At 46.0% G+C, this 21,659-nt stretch overlaps 2 protein-coding genes across 2 annotated transcripts in view; one reads left to right on the forward strand and one right to left on the reverse strand.

Annotated features, from left to right (window-relative positions):
• Window positions 1-21,659, reverse strand: part of LOC119383956 (KRR1 small subunit processome component homolog) — a 368,573-nt gene that overhangs the window by 294,414 nt on the left and 52,500 nt on the right. The window lies entirely within an intron of this gene.
• Window positions 1-21,659, forward strand: part of LOC119383954 (protein regulator of cytokinesis 1) — a 67,143-nt gene that overhangs the window by 33,858 nt on the left and 11,626 nt on the right. Inside the window, exons 8-10 of the mRNA XM_037652232.1 lie at window positions 3,993-4,136; window positions 8,456-8,686; window positions 13,417-13,533. Of these exons, the coding sequence (XP_037508160.1) occupies window positions 3,993-4,136; window positions 8,456-8,686; window positions 13,417-13,533 (492 nt within the window). The remainder of the gene's footprint in view (window positions 1-3,992; window positions 4,137-8,455; window positions 8,687-13,416; window positions 13,534-21,659) is intronic.

Raw genomic sequence — 21,659 nt, forward strand, 5'->3', positions numbered from 1 at the left:
GGCCCTGCCCTTTTGAGCTCACGTGCTAGGGTTCCAATTCGAATTTTTTGCTAGCTTTTTTTAAAATGTCATCTCGTTAATAAAAGCATATCTCCTGGTCGGAGCAGCCACAAATGGGCAGCTGTCAGTAGCGGGCCCATCGCTGACGGCCTACAGTGAAGTGGCTACGCCATGTTACACGTCTGCCCCTCGCTTTCCAGGGTTACTAGCTGACAGTTAAAAAAGAACTCAGTTTCGCTTAAGGGCGAAGCAATGAATGCGATACCAACAAATTGTATTGTTAAGCGAAGTAAGGCTAGCAGCTAGCTCGCTTGGATCCGATCTCGCGTAACTCAACAAAACGCTGGTTTAAGGAAATATGGCCGCTCCAGGAAGCGAAGCCTTTTCGTGCTCTGAGTTCTCTAAACGCAAAGTAAGCGTTGAGAGCACAGCAAGTTTACGAGCAGTCTCCTGATGCCTCGAGATAGCGCGCGCAAGCGACTGTGCCTTTGCAACGATGCAGTCCCCCCCCCCCCCGCTCCCCTGGCGTCCCTTCATGCTCCTTATGAAAGATGGGCGGGGCGTTTCCTCTCTGTTTGATGAGCAATCCACGGCAGGCCCGCACGCGGGAAGATGTTATCTCATGCGCTCTCCGTGCGACGGAGACAGACGGCCGGCTAGTTTAATCTCCGCTTGAGCCGCATTCGTCGCCAGCGCTCGTGAGCTTTTACCCGCGGCTAGAATGCGCGTGGTGATGTTATTAGTTTGGACTTTATACGGAAAATTACGGCAACGGCGACGGCAAAAATCCGCGGAGAGCGTACGTATAATTGCTATCACAATAAAAATGAAAAAAAATTGAGGAGCCATTTCACTCTGTGAAGTGGATGATAAGCGAAGCTGTTTCGCGCATGGCAAGGAGGTGACATGGTGGAGGACAGTTTGGTATGTAAGGCCAGGTTGTTAACGTTCAATACGCAATATTAATGCGAAAGCCTTAGATGCTTTATCAAACACGAAAATTGACAGTCGGCGGCGTCAATCGATTGATGCAAAAAATAATCATGTGATGGCGTCATCGTCACGTCACAGATCGTCAAAACTTGTGACGTTATCATGGTGTCATATATTGTGTTGTCATGTAATGACGTCATCCCATGACTACGTTGCTTTACACTGCTTCCGTGATCGGTGCGCCGATCAGGGAGCTAGTGCAAAACCAGGTGAGGTGCAGAAAGCTTGCAGAAAGGGAGGGAGAGGATCTACTCGTCGATCGTCAAAAAAAAGAACCTGGCTTTCGCCTTGGAGTCTTCTTAGGGGAATGCATTAGGGACAGTGTGGCTCTTTGCCATTGAGGCACTGCTGTACATCACGGCGTTTGTCTACCACGTCTGCTGATAACCACATAGATGTATTTAGAGTGTTATTTCATAAATTGCAATTTTATTGATCCTGGTATTGTGTTTATTTGCTAGTGTCGAAAATAGTCGACGAAGAGGTTAGTCCAGAACACTCAACTGCATGAGCCCTTATTTTTTCATTAGCCAGTGAAGTATGGAGTTCCTCCTGAGATTTGCAATGAATCGAAATATTTCTAGGCTTCATAAGAGTTCCATAATATTATTCAGGTGCTTGAATGTTAATGCAATATGCTTCTGCAGTGTACTCCAGGATGTAAAATTATCTGCTCCAGAGTGCTCCCAGATGTAAAATTATCTGCTCCAAAGTGCTCCAAAATCGAAATTTTTCTGCTCCGAAAATTGCTCCAAATCAGAAGTCCTCGGTAGCATCACTGTAGAATACAATGATGGTTAATTCAGCTAGATCTGTTCAGCCAGTTCAATAAAAATGTCATCATATGTTTTCAGTAACTAATCTTAAAATGGCATATTTACATAAAGCCTGAGTTTGTATTAGGTATTGGCACATGAAGATATATACAGTAAAAGCTCATTAATTCAAACTGGGTTAATTCGAACTTACTGCTAATTCGAACTGACGCCCTGGTCCCGGCACAGCCCTATGTATTTCTATGGGGGAAAACGTCTGATAATTCACACGCGTCAGCATCTACAACAGTTAATTCGAACTGGGAGCCCTCTGGCTTTCGTCCCTCCACACAGAAATCGGCCCAGAATGATCACCGAAATTACTCATTACTTTCTTCTGTGTAAAACAAGTGTAGCGATTGATTTCCATGTATGATTTTATGGTTGTAAATGTCGTCTGTCTGCTGCTACTGCTGTATGGGTGGCACGGCCCAGTCAGGCAATGTTTGCCTTTAGCCGTGTCCCCTTGGACAATTTCAATATTGTTCTATAAATAAACTAAAAAAGAAAGACCTTAAATTTTGATTGCGTTAACTGTGTCACGTAAATGAACATGTTTTGGAGCACAAATAGCTTCGTGTATTTTGGCATTAAGCTCACTGCTCACGTGAATGCAAGTCGCTGCTCGTTTTGGCGTATCACTGACTGATCACTAAATTCCGTTCTCTGTTTGAGCATGAACTTAATTTACGCAATTACCTGCCACAAATGTGTAGTATCGCCTAATTTGCGGGAACGAGTCCAGAGGTGGTGTCTCTGGGTTCTCTCCGCACAGTGTGGCGCGATGTCTGTTCATTCTAGCGCCTGCCCGCTAATTCGAACTCCACTTAATTCGAACAATTTTATAGTCCCCTTCAAGTTTGAATTTATGAGCTTTTACTGTATAATCGCTGAAGTTTTCATCATCCGAGCCTAAACAATATAACACTGTCTAACAACTGCTTCCCCTCTTAAAGGAGCCCTGAAACTGCTTTGTATTAGTATAATCATAACTTCTCTCCTGACAGCGAGAATCTCCACATCATTTCGGTGTAAACAAAGTGTTGCACTGCCAGGAACCTTTATTCTCCTTTGTGTTCAGCAGCTCTGTACCCATTTTCTTGTGGCGCATACCGCCACTGGAAATGCACTGCGAAGTGAATTGGGACAAGAAACATTTGGGCAGCTTGCCCTAGTGGTGCATAGCTGGACTAACGGCAGAGCTGGGGGCCAACCTAGTACAGACTCGGTCGGGGCACTAATGGGATTTGCTTAATCTACTTAAGCAAGCATGGCTTAATCTGGCACGGATTCACGGAGCAGAGCTTAATCAACCACCACTCAATCTGTATCTGTCTTAATCCAGATTACACTAATGCGGATTAGCATATCCGCACACATACGACTGGCTTAATCGTTGAAGGTCGGAATCATCAGTTTCAATATTTGGGTTACCTTCATCTAGGTTGATCCGGCCTGGCTTAACCCCCTACCTGGCTAGGCAAACTCTACTTAATGCGGGTTAGCTTAGTAATTTGTCTTAATTATGCATGACTTAATTATTCAGAGCTTAATTAGGCTTGATCATGCTTAACTTATTGTGTTGCACGTGCTAGGCGCAGCTGTGCCAGCTGCTAGGCAACGCGAGATGCCATATAAGGTAAAGGTCGTTCTTGATGTTGATGATAGTTTCTGTTTGCACGAAACGGACAAACGAAAAGCTTAACAGCTACGCTGTAAAATGATTGGACTGGTCAAGTGAGTGGGACACAGTCTCTGCTCACACCACATGGGAGATAGCGGGGAAAGGATCTTTGTGGTTGCTAATAAAGCAAAGAGGAAGAGGGGTGGGGTGTGTGCTTCCACTGACGGTGATCGATATTCACAGTGTGACAAGTTAACACAGTTCATTTTTCAGTAATGAACAGGCTTAAAAAAATATTTCAGACGTACTTTATGTGATGCTTTACAACTTCCATCGCGTAAGCATAAATTGCAATGAGGACCAATGAGGGGCCCTTCAAAATGGCAACGTTACAGTGTCTGTGCTACACTTGCAATGTTAATTTGATGATTTTGAGTCCGCTCTTTTTACCTGTGCTGCTGCTTGTAACACCTGACTAATGCTTTAAGTATGTGCTGGACACTCGAGACATTTTTTTTTTCATTCTGGCATGCTGAGCTTTGTTGACATTTGGTTTTCAGCTGCGAAAAGAAATCGAGAAGTTCATCACAACATACAGCGGGTCCAACAAGATATTCGCTGTGTGGGGAAAGGACTTCCTCGAGCACCTGGACGCTCAACAGCAAGCTCACGCACAAGAAAAGGAACGTGAGCGCCTTGAAAGGGTAAGGATGCCTGCAACATTTCTCTTCAAGGGAGACTCTAGTCTGGATGGTGGGCATAATTGCCAAACAATTGGATTTCTCCAGTATTTTTTTCTGAATCTAAGCAAAAATAAGAGCTAGTCATAGAAATTACATGCATGTAATGCATATCTATTCCCACGGTAACGCCTCCCTGATAGCTAGCTGAGGTGAGCACATGAGGCAGGCCCGTAGCCAGGGGGGGGGGACCCTAGGGCACCCCACCCCCCTTGAAATTCTGGTGAAGTAGGTGTTTTTACCAAAAATAAATAATAAAAATAGATGTTTTTCTGAAATAGTCATGGTTTCCAGCAAGTGCCCCACCCCCCCAAAAAAAATTCCTGGCTACGGGCCTGACATGAGGAACAGCAATCACTTTGCTTGGGGCTTGGAATTGTTCAAGTCGTCTCTCGTGGGAGGTCTGAGGTCTGTGGTGGGTCGAATGTTGCCACGCCACATTCACTGTACATTGTGTGTTATATTGGCATTTAATGTGTTATTTGTAGACTTGTGCGAATAGTAAATTTTAGGTCCGAAGCGAATAATGATTTGGTCGAAGCGAATTCAAATAGTTTATCACATATTATAAAGAAAAATGAGCATATTTGTCGTGACCCAACTAACCAGCGCAATACTTTTAAAGTTTAAACAAGGGATATGCATATGTCATTCTTTTTGGTCCAAAGGCAACTGGAAGCAACTTCGAGTAATAGCAGGATTTGACTTTCGATAGAATGCTAGTGATAACCTGTAAAATATGTTAGGTTTTAAAATTTACTCTACTTAGAGCATATAAGCCGGTATAACAAGCTTTTAAACTTAAAAAATGAGGAATCGGTGTGAGGGTAATACAGTAAAACCTCATTAATTCGAACTCCGTTCTTTTGAAATCTCGTATAATTAGGATTTCTTTGGCCCCGCATTTTGCAATATCTGAAGCGGCGGTCGGTACCAGCCCGGTTACTTCGAAAACTTTGGGTGCCATGTGCCGATTCCCCGATCCCGATTTAGCTGCAAATCCGCAGAAACGATGGCCCTTAGGAGCCACAAGGCAATGCAGTGTAGCAATACTAATGAGTGACAAGTGAAGCATCCCAGCCTCGCTGCTGCCATTGCAAGAAAAAAACTAAACAAAAGGCGGTCTCGTGGTCAGCTGAAATATGCGCCTGCGGAAAAGACGTGCTTCATTGCAAGACAGCGGTGACACACTAAGCAGCGTGACGCATGCTTCTCTCAACGTCAGCGCGTCATGATTTACCCATTCTTTCTAGGAACATAGAGAAATTAGTGAAGGGCAGTCTGACGGAATTCGCGATGTATGCAAACCTCCGAGTGGCGGTTGTTCCGGCAATTTGCGTACTTGCACTGCTGGTGGAGTACTTGCCTGCAACGCCTACTTCGAAAACTCAGTTCGAAAGCTTCAATGATCATCTTTTCCACCCAGAACACATCGCGAATGCCGTCACATTGGTCATTATTAAATTCTTTATTTTACCAGGAAGAATGGTCAAATGGTCGCATCATGACGCGCTGACGCTGCAAGGAGCAGGTGACATGCTGCCCGCGTGTCACTACTGTGTTGCAGCGAAGCATGTATTTTCCGCAGGCGCGCATTTCAGTTGACCACGAAACCATTTTTTTTTCCTCTTTCTTTTTTTTTTTCTTGCGCTGGCAGCAGCGAGGCCCGCCGTTTCCCCAGTTTAGCCGCAAAGTTGGGACCACGTATTGCTGGAAGACATAACCCTTGTAGCCACAAACTAGCAGGTACAGCAAACGACCACCTCTGATTACTTCCAGTAATTCAAAGTTCCTTTCATCCCGCTTTTTGTATGTTTGGTTAATTCGAAAACCCACTTAATTAGATTTTTGACAGTCCCAGTGGCTTTGAATTAACGAGGTTTTACTGTATGTTCATTTAAACTTGAGGTGAAGCTTCGCGACAGTGCGGATTTCTCCTGGAAAGGTGTATTCACGGTATAGCACACGTCCACTGCAGTGAGACCACCTTTACAGGGGGTTACATGCGGTTTATATATGTCTATTCATTCATTTCGAAGCGTATTCGAATACTGTAATATTCATTCGAATATTCGACTGCACCTATGTGTTTCGTGAGCATTTCTCTTGAGACCCCACACCAGTGACTGCTTGTTTTTTTTTTTCTGTGGCGGCAATGCTGCAAATGCACTCTGGTATCAAATCTTGCTCTGCACACTTGGCATTAATGTTTTTGATGCTTTCTACTGAGTCAAGGTGTACAATTACTGCAGCAGACCTCGATAGTGAATATTTCAGTCTGTTGTAGAGTAATTACTGCGGAACCTAGATTACACGACTTTCTCAGGATGTTTGCACTGTAAAATTTGAATGAAATTTATGGCTAAAAAAAAGTTTCGTGATTTGCAAGAAACTATATTGTAATCTACAAACTAGGGCTCTGCGGAACCCATAAATTCAAATCCCTTTGCCCCCCTTACGAAGTAAATGCGAAGGGACACCGCATTGCAGTCGCCAGTCGATATTTTGTTCTATACATGTGGGCATTTCAATATTTAGCTGCATTTAAAGGTTTACACTGAATGTATTTCTGTAAAGGACAATAATGGGTATACAGTATAACCTCATTACAACAGACCATGATCGTGAAGAGGATTTTGGTCTGTTGTAAAGGGAGTATTTAAAATCCGAGTACTGCTACAACAGGCTTTTATGTAAACACTGAATGGGTCTGTTATAACCGGAGAAAATTAAGTCGCAAACATGGTCTTATTTTTAACGCGGAACCAAAAAAAAAATGAGATTTTTGGAAAATTGCATTTTCAGTTTTTATAGCCCATTTTATATGATTCCAAAATATCTTTACTGAAAACTACGTAGAAGTGCTAAAAAAATTTTTTTTGAGTCTGCCAACTTGGCGAAAACGGCGCAAGCGGGCGCCACCATTTTGGGCTCATCGTAAAGAGCATTTCTCAGTGTTCAAGTTTCTGCTAGCTCCTCCATTCAGTAACAAGCGTACAAAAAGTTGAAGCGTACAAAAAGTTGAATTCAAGGCCTCAGATTGGCTACTTCTGCCGTGATGCTCGCTTCGGGATCGTCGTCTGCTGCTTGTGCGTCGCAAGGTCATGGCTGTCGAAAATTGCGCAACTGCGTTCACGGGTCGACGATAATTTAGAACGCTTTAGTTTGGCAGCCTCAAGCGGAAGCTCAATCATCAGATTACGATAGCGCGCCGCACTCACCGCAAACATCGCAGGCATGCGTAGACGTGAGTAGAACATAGCAGATGTGTGACTGTAATACTCGTTGGACCCGCTGTTCGAGGTTCTTCTTATCAGCACTTCGGAGCTTATGACGAAGACCACCGCGGGACAACTCTTTGTACTCGCAATTGAGCATAACGTACTTTGAAACATCGGGCACCACAGCCACGCACATCTCAACCGAGCTTTCTACTCGATGTCGTGACTAGGCCTAACTCCACTCGCGGTGCCTATGTACGAGACAAGTCCGAACTTTGCGGGCAAGAACATCGCGCTAGCGGACATGCGAAAGCGAAGAAGCTGCAATGTCTTTCATCGCAAGCAACGAATCTCATCGCCCGCTGGCTCCTCAGAACCGCAGACTGGCATTTTGCACATCGACAGCGGACCCCCCCCAGCCAAGCTCGCCGCGCAGCGACCGCTTGGAGAAGCGGTAGCAGCAATTTTGGGCGTCAGTGTACCAAAACGCAACACCAAGCACGCTGCGCACCGATTTTTTGTCGCTACAGCTAGGCATAGCTGATCATTGACAGACCGGAGATCAGCGGCCTTCATTCTTAAATCGGTACGTCGATATCCTCGGCGCGCTGTTCCCGTCCCGAAAGTATGCTAAGCGATGTTTGAAGTCGGAAGTTATTGAATTTACTATGTCCGTGGTAGAAAAGTCCGCTGTAAAGGAGTCCTGACCACCTTGCTGGCCTGACATTTTAGTCAATTATATCCGAATGTCCGCTGTACCAGAATCTGTTGTAAATGAAACTCAATCAATGGAACAGATACGGAGGTTGGCATAACGCTGCAAATTGGTATGTAATATCCGAATGTCTGTTAACAGATCCGTTGTAACGAGGTTATACTCTAACACAGCAACTGATTGAACAAGGCAATTTTAGCTTTCCCTTTGTCATAACAAGGTTTGAGTGTAGTACAACATTGATTTGTTTTCGATTTTTATCTCAACATGTGTAGCATCTGAAGGGGATTAGCGTGATGCTACTGTGTTGTTGCAAGTCGAATTTGCTTGTTTGCCCTACCTTTTAGGAGAGCCGCCGCAAGGCTACACCCTCGGCATTGGGCAGCAGCAAGAGAGCGTACTGTGGCACACCCTCCAGCAGTGCCTCCAAGATGTCCCGGCTCGGGACCAGCAGTGCGACTCTCGCCTCCAGCAGGCGCCTGGGCACGCCAGTCGGGAAGGGCAGCCTGGCCGTGCGTGGTGGCACACCGGTCGGTGCAGCTGTGAGGAGCATCCGGCGGCGCTCGTTGAAAACACAGGTGTGAACTACTTCTTTAAGGGCCGCGTCTACAAGTGGTGTGTGAATATTTGATTCGAATGGTGCAGTATTCGATTAGATTCAAGGCTCTCTTACGATTTGAAGTATTCAACCACACCAAAACATCAATACGTATACAGTAAAAGCTCGTTAATTCGGATTTCACGGGACCGGAAAAAATGTCCTAATTAACCGAATGCCAAATTAACGAATGAACAGGAAAAACAACATTAAAATCAAGTTGGAGAAGCATACCTTTATTTGCTGAAGTATTTTGTAATGGTCGTCTGCGTTTTCGCGCAGATTCCGGCTGACATTACAATTTTTCTTAACTCTTCCAAATGGCCAACAGCACGCAAACTGTCGGAAGTGCTCAGGCAAACGTCCTCTAATATCAAAAGAGCCTCCGAGACTTCCCGTGAGGTGTGATGAGTTCGCGACATCATTAATAATTTCTTGATCGGGCAGGAGGCCAGTCATGGCGACACAATCATCAATCGCGATGTAGTCCTGAAAGGTCATATCTGAGGGAACGACAGCATCGAAGGTCGGGCAGTCATCGTGGGTGGACTCTGCTGACACCTCGCTGATGCCATCGTCAGCTACTGCCGCATGCTCGGGCCTCACATGTAAACACGGTCACAACGGGGAAAAAAAGAGAACTCCGCAAGAAGAGACGGTGCCGACACAACACAAGGGAAAATGGCGTCGGAGGCGCAGTGGAGCAGCGAAGAAAGAAGACGCCGACGTTCGGTGACACTGCGATCGCCCCCACTAGTTGATGACGATGGCGATGTCACTCAGGTTTCGGTTTCGCTCCAGTGGTGCCAGTGCTGCCTTACCACACTTTTGTGTAGCGGCAGCCGTCAACATTTGTCCGAATTATGCGGTGTGGAGCCCAATTCTGATGAATTAACGAAGGTTTGGTCCCATAGATTAACATTCACTTCGGCCGGGACCAATAGAGCCGTCCGAATTATCCGAATTTCCGAATTAACGGGTGTCGAATTAACGAGCTTTTACTGTATTCAGAACATGTTTTTAGAGTGCACAACTGAAACATCTTTTTTTAAATCAAATGTGCCAATGTGTAAAATGTTTTATCAGCCACGGTTGCAAATAATTCAGCAGAAATGTCAGCATTTTTTTAGGCTGCTATAGTTCGCAACGTCCCTACTGAGCGCGACTGACATCTTGGTCTGGTTTGAAAGCTTGTTGCTCGGTTTTCAATTTTTAAGGAAGGCAAATGCACAAGTAAAGCACATATGAAACGTCTGTAATATGTGCATGTGCTTTTTTTTTCGTTCATGTTTTCATTGCGCGCTTACCTTTTTTTAAAAATGGATTGCCAACATTCCTAGACTGCCTTGTTGGGGAAGTTTGTCCGTTTTCCAATTTGCCACCTCGGCTAGCCCCATTCCACCAAAACAAGAGTATAAAAGCAAATGCTTGAAGGTCTTTTCAGGCTGTCCAAAACCCAGCAATTTTCTGGGTTATCCTAAGATGAACACTGCAATGAACATCCTGCCAATCGGCTGCCATTGCTCCTCCCAATTGAGAAAGCATGCTTAAAGGTTTGCACTGTGACAAGATTAGCACCTTGGGACTAGTGTCTAGTGAGCGGCTGTTTCCGTTGTTTGGAAAAACGGTGAAGTGCTCAACGGTGTCGCTCGTTCCCCAACATACCAAGCAGCTATCCTTCCTTCATGACATCATTAAATAACCACATATGTGTTCCTGTTAAGCAGTACAGTCAGTGTGTAATTTTCCTGTACATTTGTTGTATAACAAACTATTCATATTCGAAAATATTATATTCGATTCGAATTTGCTTTGAAGTTCAAAATTCTATATTGGCACTCCCCTAGTATTTACTAGACTGTAATGTGAAAGGCGACCTTTCTGTCACTTTAATTAGGAAAAATGAAAATACTAATTTAGGGCGAGGCCCTGCGGCAGAAGAAGACATTACCTTTATGTGTGTAGAGTCACGGCCACAAAAATTCACTTTTTGAGCAGAGGTTGAGTGCGCAGGGAATTTTTCTTTGTCCTTGTCTGCTGCCCAGATCCTATGTTTGGTTCCATTGAGTTTATTAGGTATGGAACACTTCTGAAACCTTAATTCTTAAACAAACAGGCGGATGCAACCTCCTAGCAGAGGTCACCACTGCACACCAATGAAACCACTAGCAATGGACACATGCTGCAGCAACACCGGTTTTGACTAGTGATGGATTCAGACTTGAGTGTGTGTGTTACCAACATTTAACATGAAACTGGAGAGGTCTAAAGTTGTGCATTGTGGTATTCTTTGGCTAGTATTAGGTTATAACAAGAGTGTCATTTCAGGCAAAGAAAATTGGTGAAAAAAAAATCCTCTCATTACAGTCCAGTAAATGCGGTGATTACAGAAACAGTTAGGGGTGTGCGAATACTGAATAGTAGCTTTTGAATCGAATCAAGAAAAAAATGCCGAATATCGAATCGAATATTAAAAATTTTATTTTCACAGGCCTTGACTTGTATGAGTTTTCATACAATATAATTTTATTTGTAGGATGCGGTGGCGAGCATCGGTTTTGATTTGCTTGCTTCACTTGCAAAATGGAGGAAGGGAGAGGCACAGTTGGGTAAATTTATGTACTATTATATGTGTTCTATTTTAAGTTGCCGAACTAGCACGTGATTGTAAATGTGGAGCAGAAATATCAGCATTCTTTGAAGATCCTCTAGACGCGGTGCCCTGAAGCTGTTTGAGGGATCGAATTATCGAGCGGCGACTATATAGCACCACGTTAACACCCACCCGCTTTAAATGTACTAGCGGTTAAAACGTACTTGCAACGGATGCCCGGTCGAGTCTCATCGAGCCTAATGTATTCGCTGACCGGCTCATCCTATGCCTACCGGATAGTGAGAAGTTGTGGGTACTGCATTTGTTTCTTTGTTGGTATCAGCTGCGCGCGTCAGATGCAAATTCATACTCGTTGGTTAATGCGTGCTACAGTTTAGCACGTAGTTATGAGATGTTCCTGTCAGGTAGGTAATTAGAACCCTGATTATACGACTTGGAGGGGACCACGCAGAACCATTGTATAATCGAAAAACTAAGAATATGGGCAGTGATGCTAAGTCTTGCCCCCCAGAAAACGGGCACAGACTGACTGGATAAGTTCGCGAAACGACCCTGCACTTCACCAAGAAAGGTAGATTACATTATTTTAGACAATGACACCTAACCTTTTAATTGTAGGAGGTGTTAATGAATCGTTATTCTCAACTTAAACAAAAATCTAATCTAACGCACATCTTTACAAAACGAGTCCGATAATTGCCTGTGCTTAAAAGCGAAACCGAAACCGCGTTGGCAACAGCTTCCCATCAGGAGAGTCAGATAGTGTCATCGCCATCATATAATGGCGACTGAGCACGTTTTGTTGCAAGTTTGCGTAGGATGATTCCGTGCGCGACTGAGCTGTGCGCGCCGTATTTGTTCCTTTGTGTTCCCTTGTGAAGTGCAGTTGGCGACTATAAACGCTCACGTCAAGCTGAAATTTTTTTGCACGCTGATGATAGCTGCATCGCGCCATTTTTGCGTGCTCGATGCCTGTGACTGCGAGTGCCGCAAACAAAGGGAGGAGACCTTCAGTTGCATGTCGACCAGGAGAAGTTTCCACAGGCTGAAAGCGTGAAAATATCTGGATCTCGAAGATGAGCTTTTCAACTATCTGAAGCTTCTCTATATAGATCGAGTTTGCCTCCTAGGTAACGGTTCGTCGTAAAATGCGGGTCGTCCCACTGTTTTACGAAGTTTCGGTATTTGAAAAATCGAATAGTAGATATTCAATTCGCGAATCGAACTATTCGCAGGGCTCCCATTCGATTTGTATTCGAATATTCGAGTATTCGCACACCCCTAGAAACGGTGCTTGTGTACACACTCAAAGCCTCAGTAATACGAACCTTATTCAGTCCCATCAAGTGTACACATTATTAAGTGGCAGCTCTGCATTATTCTGGCATGTTTGGCTGCCCCAGTTAATTAACTTAGCAGGCCTCTGAACACCCGTTGTGCTGAACAATATTCAAAACTGACACTTGCGTGCAACAAAAATACTTTCGCCAAGTCCACATCGCCAAAGGCATCTGCAAGAACCATGCTGGCAAGAAGGGCTTGCCAGAAACACTGCACTAGATGACTTGCACTTTTTATACTGCCATCCATGTGTACCCACATGAACCTTGTGCCTTTACTGCATGGTTGCTGTCTCTAATTGCATTGATAGCAACATAGAATCATTCTGTAATGGTTGCAGTGAGCAGAACCATTTTACTTGGTGCCTTCTTCCAGAACTCTGCTTGAAAACTTGCATAAGCACAGGCAAGGTGGAAGTAACTAAAGTAGCAAAATAAATGCATGCCATTGTACCTCTGTTGCATAACGTGTGAATGTGCGTGCGTGGCTTGCACTGCGTATTTTCGAAATTTCCAGAGCCCTCCACTACGGCGTCTCTCATAATCATATGGTGGTTTTGGGACGTTAAACCCCAGATATTATTATTGCACTGCGTATTTTGTCAGCACATATCACTGCTGGTTCCACCGACTCTTTCAATATTCTTGGCAGCCATTTCCAACATGCCAACTGTACTGGCTTACGAGAAGTCTTTCATCTCTACAGCACTTGTTGCAGTCTTTTGTGTGGTTTTCTGTTCATGTCACTGACTGCAGCAGAAGAAACTGGCCAATGGACGGCAGCTGTTCAGCAACACGGGAGCCGAGGGAGCTGGACCGTCCACCAGCACAGGCGCGCCTCTTGGTGGAGTGTCCACCATGGACAGCTTTGCTGTGAGTGCAGACACCTTGCATACATTGGCCTCCTATGTCATGTGCTGCTTGATCTCCCATTGCTGCGTGTTTCAGGCACGCTTGTAGGTGTCCCTTAAAACAAAGATGTAATACATACCATATTTACTCGATTCTACCGCGCCCTGGATTGTAACGCGCACCCGTTTTCCGCGACCAAAAAAAAAAAGTCCTACATCAATTGTAACGCGCACCCATTTTTTGTGAGAGAAAAGAACAAAAAAAGTCCGTAGGAGTCAAACTTCGCACATTCAGAGGAACAAGTATTTGGGTTTTAAAGAACTAAAGTTTCAAAAAAGTAAAACACAAAGTCAAAAAGCGGGCCTTGCTGCTAAAACTGTCACAACCACTGCGGCGGCGACACGAGTCGTGTAATGGTTCAGTCCTCGTTGCTGTCGGACAACTCCTTGTCGCTGTCACCGCTCTTCGATTTCGGGAAACCGGCCCTGCTTTGGTCCACTGAAACCTTTTCGTGAAGCTTTGCTGAAAAGTCTTCCAGTTCTGTTTGCGCCAGTCTCGCACGCACGTTTCTGGAACTCCGAACGACCGCGATGCGGCCCGATTTCCATCCGTCTCTGCACATGTAACAACTTTTCTTTTAAATGTGACATCGTGGTGCACTCGTCAAGTATTTGAAATGGGCACTTCCATGCCGCCGATGTGAATGCAGAACGGGATGACACTCCTCAGCACACGTACGAACTGAAACAATGACAGAAACGGCCGAGGCGTGTAGGAGGCGGCCATTTTGAAATGCTGATGGCAATATGATAAGTTTCTTTTTTTTTTTTCGGTACTCGATTCTAACGTGCATGCGAATTTTGGACTCGTTTTACTGGAAAAAAGGTGCGTGTTAGATTCGAGTAAATACGGTATGCAGTTGAACCCCGTTACAACGAACTCCGCTTCAACGAAATTTCCAGTACAACGAAGAATTCTCGGTTGTTCGTCAACAGTCAATAGGAGTCGATGCTTAAAGGGGCCCTGCAACACTTTTCGAGCATGCTCAAAAAGCGCTGCCGATCGGTAGTCGAGGCTCCCGAGAACACGCGAGCCAAATATTATAGCGATGCGCACGGCCTGGAATTTACAATAAATTCTCAGTCAGCTGAAAATCGCTCCCTCTTCTCTCGACAAATGATGTATTAGTCCGCAAAATATGACGCGATTGTCGGCAGTTCCACCATTGGCTGATGTTATAATCACGATAACACCCTCATTATTACTTTCGTTGTTAATTTTGAGTTCAATAAGTAGATAATATGTATGTTTATATTATGTTATCGCGTTAAAAACACCGAACAAACATTAATATTAGCACTTCCGGTCTCACCGACAGCTCGTCTGCTCGTAGTTGCGTGGTTCCGTTTTCTTCGCCATGCGCAGTGCCGAAAACGTGAATATTTCTGTGCTTTTGACCATCGCCGGTTGCCGTTGAGAGTGGCAGCCGTTCGAGTGTTGCCTCGTCAGCTGAGAACTGCATCGTCGGCACGTTCTCACGGCCGACCGAGGCACGGGCGCAGCATGTCTCCGATAACAATGCTGGCGTCCGGTAATGGCGGCGCTTCGGGGTCGTCTGCCAGTGCCGTCTTACGAGGCGGTGTATCGGAGTATGGGCCGAAACCGATCTCAGCTGTCATTCGTTCCAAACGAGCGCGCACGTTTGCTTCCATGGTTGGCAGAGCGATGAAAACACTACGGCGTTCGAGGTGCACACCCAACATTACCAAACCGACGCGCAGTTTTCAAGCACGCGCGATACACAGCGCGATCGACTCCGCTCGACGAGAACGACGCAAGCCGACCGGAAGTGGCGGCACAGACCACGTGGTTGCGCCGAGACGCCAGAGAGAAAAAAAATGAAAAAAATGCCGCCGGCGCTGACGTCGCCTCCTCGCACCTCCGCCCTCCCTCCCTCCCCTCACGCCGCGCGCAGCTTTCCGCGCGCTCGCTGCGTTGAGTTGAGAGAGAAAGCTGCGGAACGTGATCTCTATAATTTGGTAACACCACTTAGACTTGACGGATTCGAAAAATTTTTGCGGCATATGGCTCGTGAAGAGTCATACGTCAATAATGGGACTATTCCAATATAACAAAGAAAGGTGTTGCAGGGCCCCTTTAAATATGCTCGCCACAACGAACACTTTTTCTGCTGTCGTTCCGCTTCAACGAAATTTGACGATGCAATTCCGGGCTAAAAAATTTAATTTGCCGTACAATAAACACAATCTCAAACATTTTGGTGCATTTTAAAACATAAAAATATGTCTACAGTCTAAATCGCGTGTTGGCATCACCAGAAACCGCCGCTGTTGACTGAGCATGGGGGCCGCCATTGCTTGATAGCGACGGCGATCAGACTGCCCTGCTTTCTCAACTGGCTTGAGTTGCGTTGCTTCTTAGTCGCAGACAATCCGAAGCGAAAGCTCAGTTGTCCACGCTAGCATGCAATTGCGGGCCGATTCCTTTACCAATGCTTTTCGTTCTTTTCGCGCTTTGCCAGTGGTCAGAGCGACGGTACATTCGTGTTATCAACAATGCGAGCAGCCCTGGGGTGCAGTCGCGGAACGATTCCAGTGCCAATGCTTTTCGCGCTTGGTTAGTGCAACCAGTGGTCGGAGCAACAATTCGTCTGCGTTATCAACGGGTTCAGCCAGCCGCGAGTGGTGGATGATAAGCATAGCATAGAATAAGGCATAAGTCATCGCTCCGCGATAGCACGCCTGCATCTCGGCGTTGTCGGTTACCTTGTTGTGGGCGAATAGCTAGTGTTAGTGTATTAGTGCAACTGTGCAGTTCGTGTTGCGCGCCCATGCCTCTGTTTGGTTCGTTTGCTGAAGCCGTTTTTTCAGCATGCTTCTCAACCTGGCGTCGCTATGCATATGAGAATCCCGTCATGACGCTGCTGGGGAAACAAAGGAAGCAGCTGACACTTTTTTAATTTTGGAAATAAAAGTTTCTCGGTTCTACTAGCTCAGGTTAGCCATATTTTTTTCGATTCCACTGTAGCGAAATGTTCGCTTCAACGAAGTTTTTTCCGAGCACCGTCAACTTCGTTGTAGCGGGGTTTGACTGTACAGTCAACTACAGATTTCGAAATGGGAAAACTATAGTCTTGTTTGAATATTCGAGCACTTTGAATATTTGAACGAATAATACAGTATTCGAATTCGCTTCGATTCGAATTTAAATTACTGAAAATTTCGAAGTATTCGAAATGAACTAATAGATGTATATTACCGTATTTACTCGAATCTAGGCCGACCCCCGAAATTGGCAAGGCCAGAAAAAAAAACTTTCCTCGAATGTAGGCCGAATGAAAAAAAAATAAGAGAACACCATTTTATTGGTAGAAAACACAGCCTTTATTCTTACTCAAGCGCACACTCCGTAGGCATGCCCTTTTTCTTACGCAAGCGCACACTCCGTAGGCATGTAGCACATAAGTTTTCGTCGTCGTCGTCATCATTGTCCGCAACATCGCTGTCTTCTTTGTTGCTAAGCTCGTCCCAGAGAGCATCATCCTCGCTTCCGTCCATCGCATTGGAGATACAACACTTTTTGAAAGCTCTTATTATCATTTCATTTGGGATTTCATTCCACGCTGCGGCGATCCAGTTTGCCAGCTGGCCGAGCGAAGCACGCTTGATGCGCCCGGCTGGGGTGAACTGGTGTTTCTCCGACGTAAGCCAGGCAGTGTAGTGCTTGCGAAGCCTGTCTTTAAAGGGCTTATTAATTGCGACGTCAAGCGGCTGGAGTTGGCTAGTCATGCCACCAGGAATTATGGCGATGTCCGTACCAGCACGAGAAAGCGTGGTCTTGACACCGTCAGTCAGATGGCCGCGGTAGGAGTCGAGGACTAGAAGTGACTGCTTGCACAATGCGGCCCCTGGACAGTGTTCCCAAACCGTTTTCACCCAGTCCTCCATCAAACCGCTGGACATCCATCCTTTCTCGTGAACACGCACGACAACAGTCCTGGGGAACTTTTCGCCCGCTGGTACGGTCTTGCGTTTGAAATTTATGAACGGAGGAAGTTTCCGCCCATCGGCGGTGCAGCACAACATAACCGTCGTTCGCTGTTTCTCGTAACCCGCCGTCCTGAGCTTCACTTCCTTCGCACCCTTCTCGTTCACGGTGTACGTCATCGGCATGTCAAAGAACACCGGGGTCTGGTCGGCATTCGCGATTTGTCCCAGTTGGTAGCCGTTTTCCCGCCTTTTGACCATTACGTATTGCTGAAACTTCGCAAGCTTCTCCTCGAAGTCATTTGGAAGCTTTTGACACACGGAGGTCCGTCGTCGCAGGCTGAATCCAAACCGTTTCATGAAGCGTGTTGTCCAGCCCCTGCTGGCTTTAAAACAGGCTCGTGAGACACCCTTCGCGATGGCGACTTCTCTGGCCTTCGCCTGAATAATTTCAGTCGTCACGGGTATGCCCGCTTCCCTCTGTTCTCTAACAAAATCGGCGACAACTTCTTCCACCGCATGGTGTCGGCCGGTTTTTGGTCCAGTGAACGCCATGCGGGTTGCTGCACAACCGAAGAGTTCCGCACGTTGTTTTCGCCATCGTCGCACATTCTTTTCATGCACGCTGAACTCTTGCTGCGCTCGTAGGTTCGATGTCTTTTTCGCATGTAACACGACCTTCGGCTTAAACGCCGCGCTGTAGTGGCACAGCTTGGTTGGTGCCATCTAACCTGAAGCACAATTGACACAGGCGTTTCGCGAGCAAGAGGCACAACTACACTGCACGATCGCTTTCAGAAGAATGACGATTGACCAACTCCGCGCCTCCGCTCCACGCTGTCCGCCACGCGATAGCCAAGCGATAGGGACCACTATTCTCCCGCTGAACAGGCCTGAGCGGCCTCGTCACAGTGCAGCTACCGTAGAATGTCGCGAAAATGAGACTCCGGCATGCAAAACCGGTACCTTGAGATCGGTGCATCAAGAGCCGTAATGCCGCTAGCGCGGCCGGGCTTTCAGGCATGTGGCAGCGGCGGCCAAATCGTGGTACTCGAATCTAAGCCGACCCCCCTACTTTCGCACATCGTTTTTTCGAAAAAAACATCGGCTTAGATTCGAGTATATACGGTAGTCCGCTTATAACCCCCCTGTAAAGGTGGTTTCACTGCAGTGGAGGGGTGCTATACAGTGAATACACCTTTCCAGCGAAAATCCGCACTTTAAATGAACATATTACCCTCACATCGATTCATCGTTTTTTAAGTTTAAAAACTTGTTATACCGGCTTATGTGCTCCAAGTATAGTGAATTTTAAAACTTAACATATTTTACAGGTTATCATTTGCATTCTACTGAAAGCCAAATCCTGCTACCATTCAAAGTTGCTTCCACTTCCTTTGAACCAAAAAGAATGATTTGCACATGCCTTGTTACAATTTAAAAAAAAACGTTGTGCAGGTTGGTTGGTTCGGTCATGACAAATATGCTCATTTTTCTTTGTCATATACAGTCGATCCCGGATATATCGAACTCGGATATATCGAATTATTGGCCATATCGAACAGTTGAGAAATCCCCTTCAATTTCCCATGCAAAAGTCTGGGGCTGGTGTGCACGTATATCGAACTCCCGCACAGCGAAACATTCGCTATATCAAACACTGCCCCGCGCCGAAGCCCAGAAAGTGCATTTTTCCTACCAAATATTGATCATTTTTCGACCGCGTTCTAAAAAGTTCCGATCCCTCGTCGCGCGCAGGTGACGAGAAGGCGATATTACCTATACCATTGTGTTGACCTAGTTCGTTGCGCAGCGCTTGTCACTGCACCGGTACATTTGATGCGCGATCCGCAGGTTTTAACGCGCGGGCATAGTGTTCTTCAAAATGAGAATGCGAAGTGACTCGGCAGCCTCGTAGTAATGTTTGCATTCCCTTCCTTTTTTGTTCGCGCACGATGGCATGCGGGCCCGAGAAGCATGGCCTTCGAGATCCGCAATCTCGTGAAGTATTTTTGGTGTTTTCGGTTTTAAAACTCACATCTCCGAGGCTACGCTTTTTTTTCGTATTTCTTGCCAGAGCAACGGCTGCCTTCTACAAAGCCAGAAGTGTCATCGCTATCGCCGACATGTCGACAGTGGAGAAATAGTGGTGCCATTTTAGCGATTTTGTCGCTAGATTTAGCGACTTTAAACCCTATTTAGGGGCCGACCTGACTAATTTAGCAACAAGCATCTTTTTTAGCGGAGTGTTTTGAGGTTTTGGCGAAAATTTAGTGTCTTGAGCTTTTTGGAATAATTTTGGCATTTTGAAGTGGCGAACTCTTACCTCCTTAAAATAATAAAAGAAAACTGTTTTTCACTAAGTACACCAGAGGGCATCACATGTTGATTCACTAATCATCATCATCGTCATGCCCACCGCAGTTTCTTGGTAGTTTTATGTCATCTCTGGCCTCGTGGCGCTCACGGTTCCGACGGAGAAATGCCGAAAGTCAAGTACAGTCAGAAGTTCAGAGATGAATGGCTCAAGGATCCAATCCTATGCAAGTGGCTGGTTTGCAAGACAAAGCAGGATGGGACCAAAGTAGCTGAGTGCAAATATTGCAGATGTGAACTTGGAACCAAGTACTCCGATCTCGGAAAGCACCGACTTAGAGAAACACAAAGCCGCTGCGGCATCCACGGCAGCGACGCAGTTAGATCACCTTTTCGAGGGCGGCGACCTCTTCATCAAATGTGGCTGAAGGTACAGTAGCACTTTTCGTTGCCAAACATTGCAGCATTGCCACTGCCGATCATTTGTCCTGTATGATCAAAAAGTCGTTCTCGGACAGCCAGACAGCAAGGAACTACCGCATGAAACGTACTAAGTGCGCTTCCTTGTTGAAGAATGTGCTGTACCCGCATTTCAAGAATGATCTTGCTGCGGACACTGGACGCAGCAAGTTCAGTGTCATCATCGACGAGCCGACTGACGTGAGTGTGAGCAAACTTCTATCTATCGCCATCATCTATTGCAGCACAGCGAAAGTGAAAATAGTGACAAGCTTCCTTTCCCTCTGTGTCCTTGAAGCATGCACTGCCGACGGTATAGTTGAAGGCATCAAGCACACTTTAAAGGAGTTCAAGATTGACTTGAACAACATGGTTGGCATCGGGACAAACAATGCAAGTGTTATGACGGGAGTAAATAATGGGGTGTATCCGAAGTTAAAAGCAGAAGTGCCGAATCTGATCCTTGTACGCTGCGTCTGTCACTCCTTACAGTTGGCCATTTCCGCCGCTGTAGCAGACTGCCTCCCTCGAAGCCTTGAGCACCTTGTCAGCGAGACATATAACTGGTTTGCAAGGTCAGCTTCACGGCAGCTTGCCTACAAGAGGCTGTATAATTCGCTAAACAACGGAGAAGACCCACTGAAGATTGTACAGGCATGCTCTATATGCTGGATGTCAATCGAACCGGCTGTCGCAAAAATTTATTGACCAGTGGCTGGAGCTGAAAACTCACTTTGAAATTGCGAGATCAAGTGAGAGGTGTTACAACGCCGAAATGCTGCATGCAATGTATGCTGATGACTCCAACTTGGCATACCTACTTTTCTTAAAGCCTGTTCTTGCCAAAGTTCAAGCAGTGAACAAGTCATTTGAAGCAAAGGATGCTGACCAGATGAAGCTGCTGCAGAATCTCGAGCGCCTCCTGGTATCTCTGATACAAAAGGTCGTCCTTGCAACAACAAGGATCTCCATTTTAACCATAAATGTAGACCACTTGGATCCCCAGCCTTATCTGGGTTACCTTTTTGAGAATCACGTTGAGGAAATGCAGAAGAAGGGTTTTCTGCCCCAGGATGAAGACTCGCTGCGAAAACGGTGCATCAAGTTTCCCTTGTGCAGCAAGTACGCCAAAGGCTATTCGACAACGTGGACACCCTAAGCAAAGTAGCACAGCTGTCCCGCAGCACAGCGACCCGCGTCTCCCCTTAAGAAGACGTTGTGCGCAGTAAAGCCATCGCTTATTCCACTGCTCGAGTCAATGGGGCTGGATGCTTCTGAGATCCAACAAATCGAGAACCAGTGGAAGGCGATTACGAGTGTGACGTGGTCGAAGACAAATACCACAGAAGGTTTATGGAGCGAAGT

The sequence above is a fragment of the Rhipicephalus sanguineus genome, chromosome 2, assembly GCF_013339695.2.
Source record: "Rhipicephalus sanguineus isolate Rsan-2018 chromosome 2, BIME_Rsan_1.4, whole genome shotgun sequence".
Classification (NCBI taxonomy): Eukaryota; Metazoa; Arthropoda; class Arachnida; order Ixodida; family Ixodidae; genus Rhipicephalus; species Rhipicephalus sanguineus.